Source organism: Perca flavescens, chromosome 23 (genome assembly GCF_004354835.1).
Source record: "Perca flavescens isolate YP-PL-M2 chromosome 23, PFLA_1.0, whole genome shotgun sequence".
Classification (NCBI taxonomy): Eukaryota; Metazoa; Chordata; class Actinopteri; order Perciformes; family Percidae; genus Perca; species Perca flavescens.
In genome coordinates, this window is record NC_041353.1 from 23,111,534 (window position 1) to 23,128,680 (window position 17,147).

A 17,147-nucleotide genomic window follows, 5' to 3' on the forward strand; every position below is an offset into this window, starting at 1 on the left:
GCTGTGGAAGAGGGTCTGGCTAGTCCACACAGCATTCCGGGATGGGAGAAAAACACGCTCTGGTTTATTGGTATTTCTTTTAAACCAATCACAACTGTCTTGGGCAGTGCTAAGCTCCACAGCATGGCAGCATGGTGGCCCAGTGGTTAGCACTGTGGCCTCACAGCAAGAAGTTCTGTGTTCGAATCCAGGTCGTTCCGGGGCCTTTCTGTGTGGAGTTTGCATGTTTTCCCCATGTTTGCATGTTCTCCCCATGTTCTCCCCGGGTGCTCCGGTTTCCCCCACCATCAAAAACATGTACTAGGTTCTCCAGGCAGTGCCCTTGATCAAGGCACTGGCTCAGATCTGGAGTTGGTCCCCGGGCGCTGTCTGTGCTGGCTGATGTACGTGTATGTGACAAATAAAGTACCTTTACCTTTACACAGAGCCTCTGCAAAATAGCCTCAGGAAGGAACTTGTTTTGGTGGAACAAAGTAGTTTTAGTTGTGTGAGAGAAAACTCAGATTGGACAGATAGTCTAGCTAGCTGTCTGGATTTACCCTGCAGAGATCTGAGGAGCAGTTAACCATAGTCCTCAGAAATAGGCCACAGTTTAAAATTCCAACTCAAAGAAAGTGGCAGGTGGCAGACATCTGGCTGAAAATGAGGGACATCCGGCTGGAACCTCCGGCGGCAACGGAACAATCCCGGAAATACAATGTTGATAAAGACTAGAGCTGACTGCACTGGCACATGCGTAGAAGTTAAGGGGCAAAATAGATAAAATCATCCCTAGGATAATAAGGATAGGAAAGAATAGTCAGTGTTAGTGATCCCCATCATCTCTTTCAGTCTGCTTGTGCATATGCGTGTAAAAGATTTAGTGCGGATGCAGCGTATGTGTGTGTGTTTTTAACCCCGGTACGAGTTCACTCTTAGATATCAGCGAACGCATAACAATGCCGCAGGGTGGATTGTGCCTCTCTGCATTGACAGATTTGTCTACTCCAACGGACTCCATGCCAATCCGGTTCCTCCTTTATATGCTTTCTGAAAGCATAACTTTAATCAGATTATTCCCGGTAACGGGAGTGGGTGACTGTTTGTACTGAGTGCAGGGATGGTAGAGCGCTTGAGTTAAGCTGGCTGCCGGCACGGCTTTGCTTTCCAAAGCAGAATGCAAATGACGGAAGAGGAGGTTTAATGTTTGTCCACTCGTTTGTTCGCCCGCAGAGACCGTTTACCTGTTTGGGGGCTGGGACGGCACACAGGACCTGGCTGACTTCTGGGCTTACAGTGTTCAGGAAAACCAGTGGGCCTGCATCTCCAGAGACACCGAGAAAGAGGTAAGTGGGCTCAGGAAACACAGATGTAGAGCTGTAACAATTCCACTGTACAATTAATTGTCTAAGAAATAATTGCGATCTACAATGCAATTCTCTTTTAGTCAATTTTGTTTTTTTAAATATTCATTAACACTCTGAGGACAAAAGACGGCAAAATAAGCCCTTTTGTGAAGGTAAATACAAGCTGCACAATTGCCCTGTTAACTTGCATTGTAGTTTGTTTCACCGCTGCTGACTGCAGCAATCTCTCTTAATACTGGACCAATGTCAAAGATTGTTGTTCCCATCAGTCACTTAGACACAGAAACATAGGGAAATACGGTCCAGGGTTGAAAAGAAACCGTAGTTACTCTTTAAGTTTTAACCAGATATTGTATTAGCTTTAGTTCAGGTTAGTTTTTATTTAATGAAGACAGAATTCATTCATTCATTTATTTTCTTTCATTTTTGGAGGTGAAGTTTACTTGTTAATATGATTCATAGTCTTCATCAGGCCTGAAATTATCGGTGGTTTGATGAACAATCTTTGTGAATAATTCTTTTCATCTCCCCATCAAACGCACTCAAGACTAGTTAATTCGTTCAGACACCAACTATGCGTGTGTAAAACTGCTGTGCCTGTCTGTCTCCTGGGAACCAATCAGAGCGGTCCGAGCGCTCGCTCGTGCCACAAGATGTGCATCGACTCCCAGCGGCGTCAGATCTACACGCTGGGCCGCTACCTGGACTCCAGCGTCCGGAACAGCAAGTCCCTGAAGAGTGACTTCTACCGCTACGACATCAACGCCAACACCTGGACGCTGCTCAGCGAGGACACGTCGGCCGACGGAGGGCCAAAGCTGGTGTTTGACCATCAGGTAACTGCATCCGTCTCTGTCCGCACAAGGGCTGCACGGTATGAGGAAAATTTGCCATATCGGGGTTTCCCCGGGGTCTTAAAAAGTCTATAATTTAAAAAATCTGAATTTGTGTTCTAGGTCTTAAATTATTTTAAACCGGTCTTCATTTTCCTAGGTCCATGCCACTCTACCTCCAATGCCCTTTTTTTTATTATTCTGTGGCGTTGTCTTTTGCTAGTCCAAATATAATGTTTCTGTATTATGACCACAAATGAGACCAACATGCTACTTATATTGCAGCCAATCAGCTTTGCTGTTATTGGTGTGAGTCTCTTCCTGATTATACCACAGACATAAAACCGATTTTATTCTTCAGCTATAGGGAAGTGAAAGTTTAGCGATACTGAATTTAGGGCTTAGTTGATGTTGTGATGATAGGTCTTAAATTTCATTCATTATTGTCTTAAAAAGTCTTACATTTGACTTGGTGAAACCTGCAGAAACTCTGGATATGCGATAACGTGGCTGAATATAGCGATGACATTATTACTTGCGATAAGTAAACAAATATTACTTTCAATATTGTCAGGGTACTGCGGGGTCTTCAAAGTCTTAAAAATGTCTTAAATATATTTGAAAAGTAAGACCTTTAAAAAGTCTTACATTTCTTTAGAAAGTCTTTAAATTTCATTCCCAAAGGTCTAACATTTGTATTGTCCTTTCATGAGATTAAAAAAGTCCTTCATTGTTTTGTCACAAAGCATGTATTTGAGTACAATAAAATGTTGGTAAACAATTATTTTTAGAGCCTAAAATCCTTTTCTGATATTCCCTTATATCTTGCATACTTTTGCCAGTATGTTCATGAAGTTGGTATTAAATGTCATTCTAAATGGTCTTAAAAAGGCCTTAAATTAAACTTGTAGAAAGTGGGAACCTGGGGGTACCTTGCTTCTGCTTTAGTACAACACATTGCTCGTTGTATTTAAAACACATGAAAGGTAATCATGTCCAACATTCTTTTACAACACAAATTGAACATTGAATGTAAAAGGCACCACTAAATAAAGAATGACGGTTACATTTTAAAGTGCATTTTTCTGCTGTTATTTTCTTTCATCTAACACACAAAATCTCTGAGCGTCTTTGGCGTTACGTTGCAGCCTATCGCAATGTGCGATCTGTTTTGAACACGGATTGAAAACCTCAGACGAGAAAAGGAATAATAAAAAGTAAAATAAAAATGGATTTAGAGACAAATGCACACAAATGATTAAAATATAGAATAAATACCCCCCAAAACAGTGACATGTTTAAAACAATATAAATGAAAATGTAAACCTGTATGAATTATTATAACTATATATACACACACACACACACGCACACACTCATACACACTAAGGCTGTGCTCGATTGAAGAAATTCTTAGTCGACTAACACTCATTCAATTGTATCGACTAATCGATTAGTTGATTGAATCGACAGATCTGTAAATCTGAGTTTCTCCGCAAAGAGTCATGCAACAGCACCACTTTAATGCTTGTGTTTACCAGAGATGTGCTTGTACGTTTCTTGGAAATAAGTCATTCAGCATGAAAAAAGCATCAAACATGACTAATGGACTAAAGAAATCTAAGTTGACTAAGACCAAAACGACTATTAGGGAGCAGCCCTAATACACACACACACACGCACACACACACGGCGCCAAAAAATCTTTAATGCAGGAAATACCCTGGAATTTTCCAGCAGCATTATTGGTAAATGATTAAGTGATTATGTTATGTTTTTCAGCAATAGTCCTTTTTGCTGTGTCCAGCTTCTCGGATGTGATATTAATTCTTCTCCCGTGATAGTAACCTCCCAGTCTACAGAAAGTGTAGTGTGAGCGGCACATTAGCAGAGCTCCATCTGTGTCTACACAGGATGCCTTCAGGCAAAGTATGGAGTGTATGTTACTTGCGTATTGGCAGCGCTCAGAGCCCAACATGCAGTCCAAAAACATGTTCATACATTGCCCAGCTTAGATCTCATGTTACGTATCACAGATTGTTAACAGAAATGTCCTATTTTTCACTTATGACTTTATTTAACATGATGGTAGAAGGTGCATTATGACATTTCAGTTTACTGTGAAGTAGTGATATTTTTCATTGGAATTGTTTTTTATTATTATAACTTTTAGCTTTTGTGATGAATGTTCTGTGTTTGACTCTTCAATGTTCCATGCTTGTTAAAAGAAAAACACTTATTGCTGGCTGTTCATATCCATGTTCCATAAGAATATAGAGCAGTTTTGATGGTGTCCCATGTTCTAATGCTCTATGACGTTTTATCTGTTACACAGTGAATATTGGACTTTAGCTGAACTTTTAAGAAAAAACGCAAATCGAATCGTAATCGCACTATCTGGCAGAAAAATGGCAATTACATTCTTTCCCCAAATCGTTCAGCTCTATCTCATACGAAGGTTGTAAGGACAGGTTCCGCACAGTCGCAGTCACTTAAAGGGGTGATAGAATGCAAAACCGATTTTACCCTGTCATAGTTGAATAACGACAGATCAGTGGGTAAATAGGACATACGTAGAAGCTCAAAGTCCCACTGACACCCCTTTACTATGAAAATCTCATATTTTGAAACTGCTGCTGAAAACGGGCGAATCTCAACAAAGCTGGAAGTTGACGTCAACCTCCCAAAAACCGGAACCATTGTCAGCCCGTGGGTGTATTAAGAGAACGGTCACGCCCCAACATTTACATAGGCTACACAACTGACCTGAGATCAGGTAGTCAGAAATTCAAACTGTAAATATACTCGAATTACGACCAAAAATGAAGCTAACTAGCCGCAATCTTGTACACATAGGATTGTAGGGACAGTCGCAGCTAACGAAACCCTTACAGCTCACAAATATTCATTAACTTGAAATCGGACACCGTTGTTAGCTTTATAAAACCTTTAGTTAGATGTTGTATAAGTGGCGTGACGAAATTCAAACTGTAAATATACTCGAATTAAGACCAAAAATGAAGCTAACTATCCGTGATTAGCTACACATAGATAGGATTGAAGTGACAGTCGCAGCTAACGAAACGCCTAGCTAAACTTCACAACTATTAACTTGAAATCGGACACCGTCGTTAGCTTTATAAGACATTTAGGTATATTTTGTATAGCTAAGTGGCGTGACATTGTGTGTAACGTGGTAAGAGATTGCTGGTGTAACAAGCGCGCTGACTGCGCTCTCACTCTCACACAACGGGCCATTTAGCTAGCAGGAAGAGGGGAGTTACAGGCCCTGGAGCTCTGTCAGGGCTGCCAGCCTAACAGAGCTCACAGCAGGCCGGGGTCTGTGAAGGAAGGCAGGGTGGGCGGCGAGGCAGCAGCACCGCCGCTGAAGTCCGACACTTACCATACGTCTTACCATATTTGCAATTAGCCATCAATTTTTTGTAAAACGGCCCATATTTGAGCTTTATATAGTTGATTTCTCACATAAAAAAGTCTCAGAAGTAAAATTGGTAATGAAACATTGCAGTGTCTGGAATATGAGATTCTGTCGCTTCTCTAATGTGTGTGTATTGGGGATTCGCTCAACCAATCAGCGCGCAGCTCATCTAAATATTCACAAGCACACCATATTTGGAAGAAAAGCTCTTGTTACAAATAGGGCCAAAACACAGTGATGCATAAGGGCCAATAAAATATCAACCAGGCCATTTTCAGCCCAACCAATGTTACATACCCCATTAGGAGACCATAAGGAACAGTCTGAAATACTCTATAAAATCATTCTATCGCCCCTTTAGAAGGTTTGGAGAAATGCCGCCTTCTTTATTCAAAATAGCAATGCAAAATAGAATGCCTCTGATAGAGGCGAGACAGACTTTTTATAAGAAGTGCCCAAGCATTCATTAATAACTTTATAAAGTCGATGATAAAAAATTATATTAAAATATCTTTTGAAAGTGTGTCCTTCGACACAAAAAGTGGAAATCAGTACCTGCACATTACCGCGTGAAAAGTATCTTCGGTACTGTAGTGCTGCCGGTTGTTTGAGGAGACATAAAACCTCCAAAACGAAATCGCAAACTCCTCCCCCTCCCTCTTTCTGAACTCTGCCGCTTCCTGTTTCCTGCGTCTCTCGTCCTCTGCTCCCTGTCCTTCCTGCAGATGTGCATGGACTCCGAGAAGCACATGATCTACACGTTTGGCGGTCGGATCCTGACGTGTAACGGCAGCGTGGAGGACAGTCGGACGTCGGAGCCTCAGTTCAGCGGCCTGTACGCCTACCACTGCCAGGCGGGGACGTGGAGCCTCCTGCGGGAAGACTCGTGTAACGCCGGCCCGGAGGACGTCCAGTCCCGCATCGGCCACTGCATGCTCTTCCACACTGTGAGTCCAGTCCAGACCTCTCTCCACAGCGCTGCGGAGGAAGGTCTGGCCCTTTTTTACACAACATTCCTGGCTGCATTCCACTTAGGAGAGGTCCTGGTATTGTGCATGCTGACTCACTGAAATAGCTTACTGGGACACTTGATGGAATTGAGCCATCTTTAAGGTTATCAATTTCAGCTGTGCTTTTCCTACTATGACAAGTCAAAATGTCTGCTGTGAAAAAGGTCCATACACACTGCCTCCTGTTTATGCCCAGTATGCGAGAATGTTGAGGTTTGGGCGATTTAGCTGGAGCTAAAAACTCTGGTGTGCGCGGAGATCGCTTTCAGCTCAAAAGTCCACTTAAAAACCAACACGTAGCGATGTAAATGTAGCCGTAGACTACTGTGTAGGATAATCAATTATTACAGATACTGTCAGCTTGAATGCTAATCGTTATTTTCTCCATTCGCCACTCTTCCCCCTAACAGAGAAACCGCTGTCTGTACGTGTTCGGAGGTCAGAGGTCAAAGACGTACCTCAATGATTTCTTCAGCTACGACGTGGACGGAGACCACGTTGAGATCATATCTGATGGCACCAAGAAGGACTCGGGCATGGGTAACCAAACCCACCATTTCTATTTCTAAAGTCACACTTGTGTACAAATACTTCGTTACCTTACTTAAGTAGAAATTTTGGGTATCTATGCTTTACTGGAGTAATTATTTTACAGCAGACTTTTTACTTCTACTCCTTACATTTTTACACAATTATCTGTACTTTCTACTCCTTACATTTTAAAAATAGCCTCGTTACTTCTATTTCAGTTCGGCTGGTTTTCATTCCGGCTTGTCATCGTTAAAAAAAAAAAAAACACAAAAAAAACAATCTATCCAGATAAATCGCGCCATCCGGAGAGAGTGAATTAGATTGTGGTTGTATGAGAAGTATAAACATATACCGTTCCAACACCCTATTGGTTTGTACGTGATCCATCACACCTGCACAGACGCGGTGCTAATACAGCACCGGTGCCTTAACGTCCGTTATCTACCAGACCGAATAGCAACGCAGATTTCGGTGCCTTATTTAGGTGCCACTTAAATGCCTGCGCTTCTCTCTGATGCTCAAAAAACGGACGTTAGAGGGAACTGGAACATCGCCGCACGGGACGCTAGTTAACACTACACCTGACAGCAGGTAACGTTAGCCTACCGTTAGCTAGTTAACGCTACACCTGACAGCAGTGAACGTTATCCTACCGTTAGCTAGTTAACGCTACACCTGACAGCAGGTAACGTTATCCTACCGTTAGCTAGTTAACACTACACCTGACAGCAGGTAACGTTATCCTACCGTTAGCTAGTTAACGCTACACCTGACAGCAGTGAACGTTAGCCTACCGTTAGCTAGTTAATGCTACACCTGACAGCAGGTAACGTTACCCTCAGCCTCGCCAGCCTCGTGCTGCATTCAAAGTTATTGTAAAATACCCTTTTCCCATCCAGTGGTTGTTTTTGTAGTTTAACAGGAATTTACTGGTGAAATAAGTTATTGTTATTACATTTTTAATAAATCATTTAATTTTGACCCTGTGGCCTTAGCAATACACAAACCGTTCTTTAATGTCGCCATTTTGTGCTCCTTTTTTAGATTAACTTTTTGTTGTTTTATAGTATCGTTTTAGCACATTATAGTCATTATGGCCTTTCGCCACGTGTTTATATCCATTGATATCGCGATAACGATAGAAAAACGATATATTGTGCAGTCCTACTTTGCAGGAATGCAGCCATCGAGGCTTTCGTCCCTGTTTGCCACTCTGCCTGAGGAGAAAATGCTGCACTTGTGCTGTTGTTTATTTGGTTGTCATGATTTTGCAAGTGATTGATGCCTTGTGGCTGTTCCAAGGGCTCCCTCTCAAAGGGGGGGAGAGAGAACGGGCGACCGTTTGTCTGAGTTCAGTGGAGCGGACAGCTCTGCCGAGTCGTGTGATTCTGATTTCATGACATTTTAAAAAATCAAAGCGGTGACAGCAAGATTTTAGCGGCGGTGGGCCGCCGCTGCAGGATGTATAAAACGGAAACAAGGTGGCATATCTGCTGCTGCAGTCAGTCTCCTGGGCTCTGTGGGGCTTCTCTGCCGAAATCTCTGCTTCAAAAGCCCCGGCCCCAGACACACAGACTCACTGCAACCTCAGCTCCACCTCAAATGCAGCATAAATAAACCTCTTGTCTGGTCACCTCTGTCCTGCCAGAGCTGGGGGGGGAGGGGAAGAGAGAGAGTCTAGATGCAGTGAGAATATGGGAGAGAGAAATTGAAAAAAATTCAAATGTGTGCACACCGGTGAAGCAGAACAAGAAAAGAACAGAATGTTACCTTGGCAGGAAGGAAGCAGAAGGCACAAACCGTTCTCTCTCTCTCTCTCTCTCTCTCTCTCTCTCTCTCTCTCTCTCTCTCTCTCTCTCTCTCTCTCATAATCGGTCTCACATGTCGATGTGTGCCGTGGCTCCGTACCGCAGCGGCGTCTCGGCACGTCGCCCTAAATGTGCTGACCAGTCGCTGCAGACTCCGTGTGGGAGACGTTTGTTGCTCAACCTGTCTGCCAGGGAGTTCATAGTCCGATTGAGTTAATTTGCGTGATATCACTGTAATAAATGAAATGTTGTGTGGTTTCCCACAGTGGCTGTGTCCAGTCTCAGTTCCCTCTACGTTAAAATGTGCTGTAATGGGAGATATTGTGGATGAATCACAGCCGGCCTGACTCAGCCAGTACTTTGCTGCACACCTTTTGCTTTTAACTGCATTATAAACCAAAAATCTATTGTGATAGAAAATTATAAAAAAAAAAAAAAATTCCATATGGCCCAACCTTAAAGTGATTGTTTGGAGTAATTTCACCCTAGGGTCTTTTGCACCATGACCTCGAGCCAAACACCCCCCCAGAAGCTTTTTTCACCTGGGTCTAACATTAGGAGAGTTAGCGTAGCAGCGTTATCAGCTGAATAACTTGGACTCACGTTTGTATCTGGTAAATGACCCCACTAATAATGCCCGAAATTATACCAAATGTCTACAGTAGTACATATAGGTTATGTACTCATAAAACGATGGATTGTAAAGTTTGTAAGTACACCAGAAGTTTATGAACACTTGCCTGTTGGCTTCTGCTCTCTGTTGCTGCTGCTGCTACCTGCAGTTAGACGAGTGCTTAGGGCTGTCTACAAATTACTACACCAAAAAGAGATACTACAAAAATACTTATTAATTTAATGATTAAATAAGGTAATGTCTCCAAACTTATCTCAGTTATTACTTGTCTCCTGCTAGTTATACTACAGCACTTACTTAAAAAAAAAAAAAGTTAAATTAAAAAATATTTTTGTTGCATCTCTTTTCGGTGTTGTAATTTGTAGACAGCCCTAAGCACTCGTCTTACTGCCGGTAGCAGCAACAACAGCAGAGAGCAGAAGAGAGCAGGCAAGTGTTCATAAACTTCTGGTGTACTTACAAACTTTCCATATATATATATAATGCAGTGAGGGGGCTTTCACGTCTGGGACCTGCGTCCAGATCCGAGTCCTCTTGACCCCAAAGTCCAGTTTTTTTTGACGAGTGTGAACACTGCGAAATGTGCCCAAGTCAAGCAGCACGTCCTCTCGAACGGGTGGTCTCGAGTACAGTTCATCGCAGTCCGCATCGGGTGGGAAAACCTACTGTAGGAGTTTTTAACCGGTTACGAAATGGTCTCCGTTTAATACTGATGCCAAGATATCCGAACCAGATCCCGCTTCGCTGCTGTCCTGCAGTCGGAGCCCCGGCAGGAGGCTGGGAGCCCCGGCGCCCGACAGCAGCGGCTCCTCCGCCGAGTTGCCAGTCCCAGGGAAAGCACGGTTATGGTTTGCCGCAACTGTGGTTTTCATGCGTTCTCCCGTACGGTTCGCGTCACGTCAACTAGGGCTGTCCTCGACTAAAGAAATTCTTAGTCGACTAACACTTATACCATTTTGTCGACTAATCGATTAGTTGATTTAATTGACAGAGCTGTGAGCTTTGAGAGGTGGTTAAGACTAGAAAAGCACAATATAAATGTAGTTAATTAACAATCTGTAAAACGGAGTTTCTCCACAATTAATCCTGCAAAAGCACCACTTTAAATCTTGTGTTTACCATGAATGTGCTCAGAAGTTTCTTGGAAATAAGTAATTAAGCATGAATAAGCATAAAAAAACTGACTAATCGACTAAAGAAATCTTAGTCGACTAAGACCAAAACGACCGATTAATCGACTAAGAGGTGGCAGCCCTAGTGTCAACTGTTCCGAAACGGAACTGGACTACTATTTTAACGCGACTGTGATACATTTTTAACCGCTTATGAAACTTTCAATCTCAATCTGTCACCGATGCCGTCAGACGGCCCGCACGGACAGACGGCCGAAGCTTCTCGCTGTGCCGCCGGTCCCCCCCCCCAGAGCAGCGTTATAACCGGGAGAGTCCGGTTCAGCCTCAGCTCTGCAAACTGAGATCCCGTTAGCGCTTGCTTCACAGCGGAGCGTTCAGGTCCAGTCAGAACGACGCAGCTTAGCGCCAGCCTCATGTGTAAAATATAGCGCCGGCTCAAACATCTTTGAGGGGCGCCACGAAAAAAAGCCCTGCTGTAGCAGCAGATCTTCACGCGTGTTTCGTTTTCCCGCCCTGCCATTCCGTTGGGCTGTTTGTTTGTTTCTCCCGCGCCGTCCAAAAGGTGCTGTCCGTCTGCCTGAGTCGGTGTGAACGCAGCACAATGCTGAGTCAGTCGAGTGCTGAGCTGCTGCAGCTTATCGTAATTGTCATGCCCGTTGTGCTTCCTCCTCTGTGGGGACAATTCACTGGGGAAAAAATGCAATATGAAGTACCTCAGTTTTGACGGCGGGAAATGAAATCCCTCTTTACCACATCAGCGCTGTGCTGTACCGTTGGTATGACATTTATTAGAAATAAGATGAGGCTAGATTAAATATTAGGCTTGTATTAAACCGTGCTGCTGCAGCCACAGCAGGTCTCGGGCCTGTGTGTGTGTGTGTGTGTGTGTGTGTGTGTGTCTCCATTGCACTGGGTTGAATCTGCATGCTGATACTTGCCGGGTCCAATTGCTGTAGTAGTAGTTTTCTATAGCTTTACATTTTTTTACTTTTCATTTCGGGGGGAAAAAGAAGTTTTATTGTTAATGGAGCTTGTCAAGCTACCTGTATTCACACACACACACGTCTCTCGTCTATGCCGGATAACTTCTAAACATCGTCATATTCTTATCGCAGCTGAATCACGTCTGCCAGAGGAGTTTTTATTTCGGAGTGGAACCCCCTGTTGATTTTATTGTTGTTTTTTCACCGCCACAGTACCGATGACGGGCTTCACCCAGAGAGCCACAATCGACCCCGAGCTCAATGAGATTCACGTCCTCTCGGGCCTCAGCAAAGACAAGGACAAGCGCGAGGAGAACGTCCGCAACTCCTTCTGGATCTACGACATCGCTCGCAACAACTGGTATATAACAATGAAATACACACACACGCACACCCACACACACCCTCTCACTCACTCTGTGCAACAGAGAGGTTTCTGTGATCACCACCGCAGTGACTAGGAGAGCGTACACTCGCAGGAAACACTTTGACACACAGCAGCTCTATTTGTAACCAAAGATCTTCACCACAGAAAGCATGCATGCACGCACATACACTCTCGCTGTTCAACATTTTTATACAAATAACACAGCAGAGTGTCACCAGCACCTCTTCACACAGTCCCTCAGCCCTCCACAAGAGAACGACGTGTGTGTGTGTGTGTGTGTGTGTGTGTGTGTGTGTGTGTGTGTGTGTGTGTGTGTGTGTGTGTGTGTGTGTGTGTGTGTGTGTGTGTGTGTGTGTGTGTGTGTGTGTGTGTGTGTGTGAGAGAGAGAGAGAGTGAGAGATGTTTGGATCAGTGGCTGCAGCCATCTCTGTTCCAGTACATTGATTTCAGTAGCTGTTCTTGTACTCAATGTCCAGTGAAATGAGTCCATGTCAAGTCAATGAGGCACTTGCAGCATTATGTGGACGTGTGCTCGTTTCTCTCTGCTAGACGTGTGTGTGTGTGACAAACAAGATTTGTTGAACAGCTTTTCCTTGAGGGCTTCAGGAAGTCTAGTCCTTTCGTCACTAATGTAAATTTGCTTCCCTCTCCTCTTTATTTCCGTGTGTGTGTGTGTCTTAGGTCATGTGTGTATAAGAACGATCAGGCAGTGAAAGAAAACCCCAGCAAGGCTCTGCAGGAGGAGGAGCCGTGTCCACGCTTTGCACACCAGCTGGTCTACGATGAGATGCACAAGGTAACACACACAGCTGAGGCTAACGCACACACACACACACACACACACACACACACACACACACACACACACTCCTGTTTAGTACACTATCACACTGATTTCATGAGAAACACTCTTAGTACGCGTAGTACTACACATAGTAACGCTCCGGAACACTCCTTGCAGGCGAGCTACACCTCAGCTTTTTCCGATTTGTATACACGCTGCATCAAGTTAACACATCTCCTCGTGAGCGGTTGATTCACACACCTGGCTCCATGTCTCGATCAGAGCTGTCCTCGGTTACATCAACAATTAGAAATGAGCATTTTCCTTCATTAGCCCTGCAAAAGCAATGTCAGAAGGTTACAGTCAGACTCTGTTGCATTTAGCGCTCTTAAAGGAATACGCCACCGTTTGTTGAAATTAGGGATGCACTGAATATTCGGCCACCGAAAAAATGCCAAAAGGGCATTTTCAGTTTTCGGCCGAAATACTTTTATCACCGAAACAATACGGCCGAAAATGTTGTAATGACACAAACAGAAACCGCGACCTGCACTTGTGTCAGTACCCGATCCGTTCCACCTGCAAAGCGTCTCCTAAGCAAAGAGGTTGAGACGGACCACGGAGTGAAAACAATGAAAAGTACTTAGAGCTCTTAGAGTCTGTCAGCACACGTTTCAGTGAGTTCTATTCGGATCCTCCGCACTTCATCGCGACTGTACTTTATCCGCGTTATAAAGACCATTACTTGGATGCAGAAATAAAGCAGAGCCCACGAGAAATGATCCAGGCCGCAATGGATGCCGAGGACCCGCGTGGAGACGGAGACGGAGCAGTGCCGAGCGCAAGAGGAGATCAGAGGGCAGAAAAAAAGACTTGTCTCTCTGTACCAGATGAGGGGCATGCATCCTCGTTGTATGATATGTTCAGTGAAATCCTGCAAGAAAGTGCCTCAAATAATAATAATAATAATAACAATTGGTAAGCTATTCTGTTCTTAGGCTACTATATACTGTATGTGACTATCAGATTGTAGCCATATTTCTGCTAGATATTTTTTTAATTCAACTTTAATATTAATTTATACAATTGCAATGCCTTGATTTTAGTAAAGTTAGTACACAGTCATAGCCATAAATGCAATGGTACTAATAATTGGCATAATTTCTTTCGGTGTTTCGGTTTTCGGTATTGGTTTCCTCTTTTTCGGTTTTCGGTTTTGGACAAGAATTTTCATTTTGGTGCGTCCCAAGTTGAAATAGGGCTTATCACGGTCTCCCCTGGCTGTAGATAGGTGGGCCAACGCATTTTTTTTGTCTCAGTGCAAGTAATTAGGTTGTTTTTTTTTTTTGTCTTTTGTTGGCTCACTTTTACTCACAACATGCTAACCGGCAACATCGGATTCCATTCACTACGCTAAGCTAACTAGCGGCGGCACTGCCGATGTGGCACTGGACTAAAACAATGCATGCACAAAAAATGCGTTGGCTCACCTATCTACAGCTAGGGGAGACCTAGCCCTATTTCAACAAACGGTGGCATATCCCTTTAACAAAGCTCGTAAGCGACGACAGTCAAAAGTGTTGCGAGGATGATAACCCCGTTTGGGACTCAAATTTTCAGGTTTGCAACCCTTAAGATCATAAGAAAAGAAAAAAAACACAAATTGAACTATCCATGCATTACGGTATTTGTAAAAGATACTTGCCAATCCTTGGAATATTTCTTCCAAAAACAATCTAATTTGAATAATCCAATTCAGAACCACAGCTATAAGCCCTTTACACGTGCTATATGTGCAATGTTTGAAGTCAGTTTCTGCTGACTTTAAAGTTCTTTGATATTGCCACATATGTTGTTGTTTTTTTTGAAGAATAACCCACGAAAGGTTGTGGTTGTTCTTGAAGAACAGTTTATTAGAAAAAGTATATTTTGGCTGCATTAAGTACAACAAAACTGTGGAATAGTTAGTTTTTTTTAAGTGTGTGTGTCTGTGTGTGCGTGCGTGTGTGAAGAGACTGATGAGTATAAGAATATGTAATCGGTGTGTATTTCCTGTGTGGTTCCAGGTGCATTATTTGTTTGGTGGAAACCCCGGGAAGTCTTGTTCTCCCAAGATGCGCCTGGACGACTTCTGGTCCCTCAAACTGTGTCGGCCCTCCAAGGAGTACCTGCTCCGCCACTGCAGATACCTCATCAGGAAATACAGGTCTGTCGCTATAACGTTACCAATTTTTTTTTTTGCAACGGTTTGCTTTATTTGCAATCGTTTCTTAAAAGCATTATAGGTCTTACAATTCCATTCCAGGATGGTGTCCTTCCTCTCGCAGATGGTCTTTGCGTCAGGATAAAATCTGTTTTAGTCCATTCAGCTACAGATATCACACAAAGCTAATGAACAATTCCAGACAACGTTACGTTACACATTTTGCAATGTGCATCTAGCGCTGTAACAAGTCCCAGTGTTGCCGTACAATTAATTGTCTCTCTTTCAGTCAAAATTTAAAAATTTTAATATTAGTTTATTACTTTTTTAAACAAATTTAAAGTTTTGAATGTATCCCAGGATTTGAGTCATTGAAAAGTGCTATATACAGTGGGGGAAATAAGTATTTGACCCCTTGCTGATTTTGCAGGTTTGCCCACTTACAAAGAATGCAAAAATCTACAATTTTAATCATATGTACATTCTAACAGTGAAAGACAGAATCCCAAAGAAAATTCCAGAAAATCACATCATATGAATTTATTAAAATTGATAACCATCTGATGAGGAAAAACAAGTATTTGACCCCCTGGACAAACAGCAAGTATTCTGGCTCCTACAAGCCAGTTAGTCTTTCTTTAAGACACAGCCCCAATCCGAACCAATTATCTACATCAAATACACCTGCCTCACCTCGTTACCTGTATAAAAGACACCTGTCAACACCCAAACAACCAGCATCCAACATCACCACCATGGGCAAGACCAAAGAGCTTTCTACGGACATCAGGGACAAGATTGTTGATCTGCACAAGGCTGGGATGGGCTACAAGAGAATCGGAAAGCAACTTGGAGAGAAAAGATCAACTGTCGGTGCAGTTATCAGGAAATGGAAGAAGCACCACACCACCGCCAACCTCCCTCGGTCTGGGCCTCCACACAAGATCTTGCCTCGTGGGGTGTCCCTGATCATGCGAACGGTGAGGAATCATCCCAAAACCACAAGGGGGGAACTGATGAATCAACTGAAGGCAGCTGGGACCACAGTTACAAAAGAAACGGTTGGTAACACACTACGCCCGTCATGGATTGAAATCCTGCAGCACACGCAAGGTCCCCCTGCTCAAGAAGAAACATGTACAGGCCCGCATGAAGTTCGCCATTCACCACCTGGACGACTCAGAAGAGGCCTGGAAGAAGGTGATGTGGTCAGATGAGACCAAAATAGAACTTTTGGCCTCAACTCAACTCGTCGTGTTTGGAGGGCAAAGAACACAGAGTACAACCCAAAGAACACCATCCCCACCGTCAAGCATGGTGGTGGCAACATCATGCTTTGGGGGTGCTTTTCAGCCAAGGGGACGGGACAACTCCATCGTATTGAGGGGAGGATGGACGGGCCATGTATCGTGGAATTCTGGACCGACATCTCCTTCCCTCAGTGAGAGAGCTGAAGATGGGTCGAGGATGGGTGTTTCAGCACGACAACGACCCTAAGCACACCGCCAAAGCAACAAAAGAGTGGCTGAAGAAGAAGCACATCAAGGTTCTGGAGTGGCCTAGCCAGTCTCCAGACCTGAATCCGATTGAAAATCTTTGGAGGGAGCTTAAAATTCGAGTTGCCAGGCGACCACCTCGGAACCTGAATGATTTGGAGGCTGTCTGCAGGGAGGAGTGGGCCAACATCCCTGCCGAAATGTGCACAAACCTTGTCACCAACTATAAAAACCGTTTGACATCTGTGCTGGCCAATAATGGCTTTTCTACAAAATATTAACATGCTGTTTGTCCAGGGGGTCAAATACTTGTTTTTCCTCATCAGATGGTTATCAATTTTAATAAATTCATATGATGTGATTTTCTGGAATTTTCTTTGGGATTCTGTCTTTCACTGTTAGAATGTACATATGATTACAATTGTAGATTTTTGCATTCTTTGTAAGTGGGCAAACCTGCAAAATCAGCAAGGGGTCAAATACTTATTTCCCCCACTGTAAATTCAATTATTACATCTTTTGGTTATATCACTGTCATGTGGCCCAGATAATTTAAAAC

The 17,147-nt window shown here is 43.5% G+C and overlaps 1 protein-coding gene across 5 annotated transcripts in view; it reads left to right on the top strand.

Annotated features, from left to right (window-relative positions):
- Positions 1-17,147, top strand: part of mkln1 (muskelin 1, intracellular mediator containing kelch motifs) — a 44,534-nt gene that overhangs the window by 17,848 nt on the left and 9,539 nt on the right. For all 5 annotated transcript variants that reach the window (XM_028570642.1, XM_028570643.1, XM_028570641.1 and 2 more), the window contains exons 9-15: positions 1,213-1,325; positions 1,970-2,182; positions 6,344-6,565; positions 7,039-7,168; positions 11,931-12,078; positions 12,787-12,901; positions 14,956-15,095. In XM_028570642.1, coding sequence (XP_028426443.1) covers positions 1,213-1,325; positions 1,970-2,182; positions 6,344-6,565; positions 7,039-7,168; positions 11,931-12,078; positions 12,787-12,901; positions 14,956-15,095 — 1,081 coding nt within the window. The remainder of the gene's footprint in view (positions 1-1,212; positions 1,326-1,969; positions 2,183-6,343; positions 6,566-7,038; positions 7,169-11,930; positions 12,079-12,786; positions 12,902-14,955; positions 15,096-17,147) is intronic.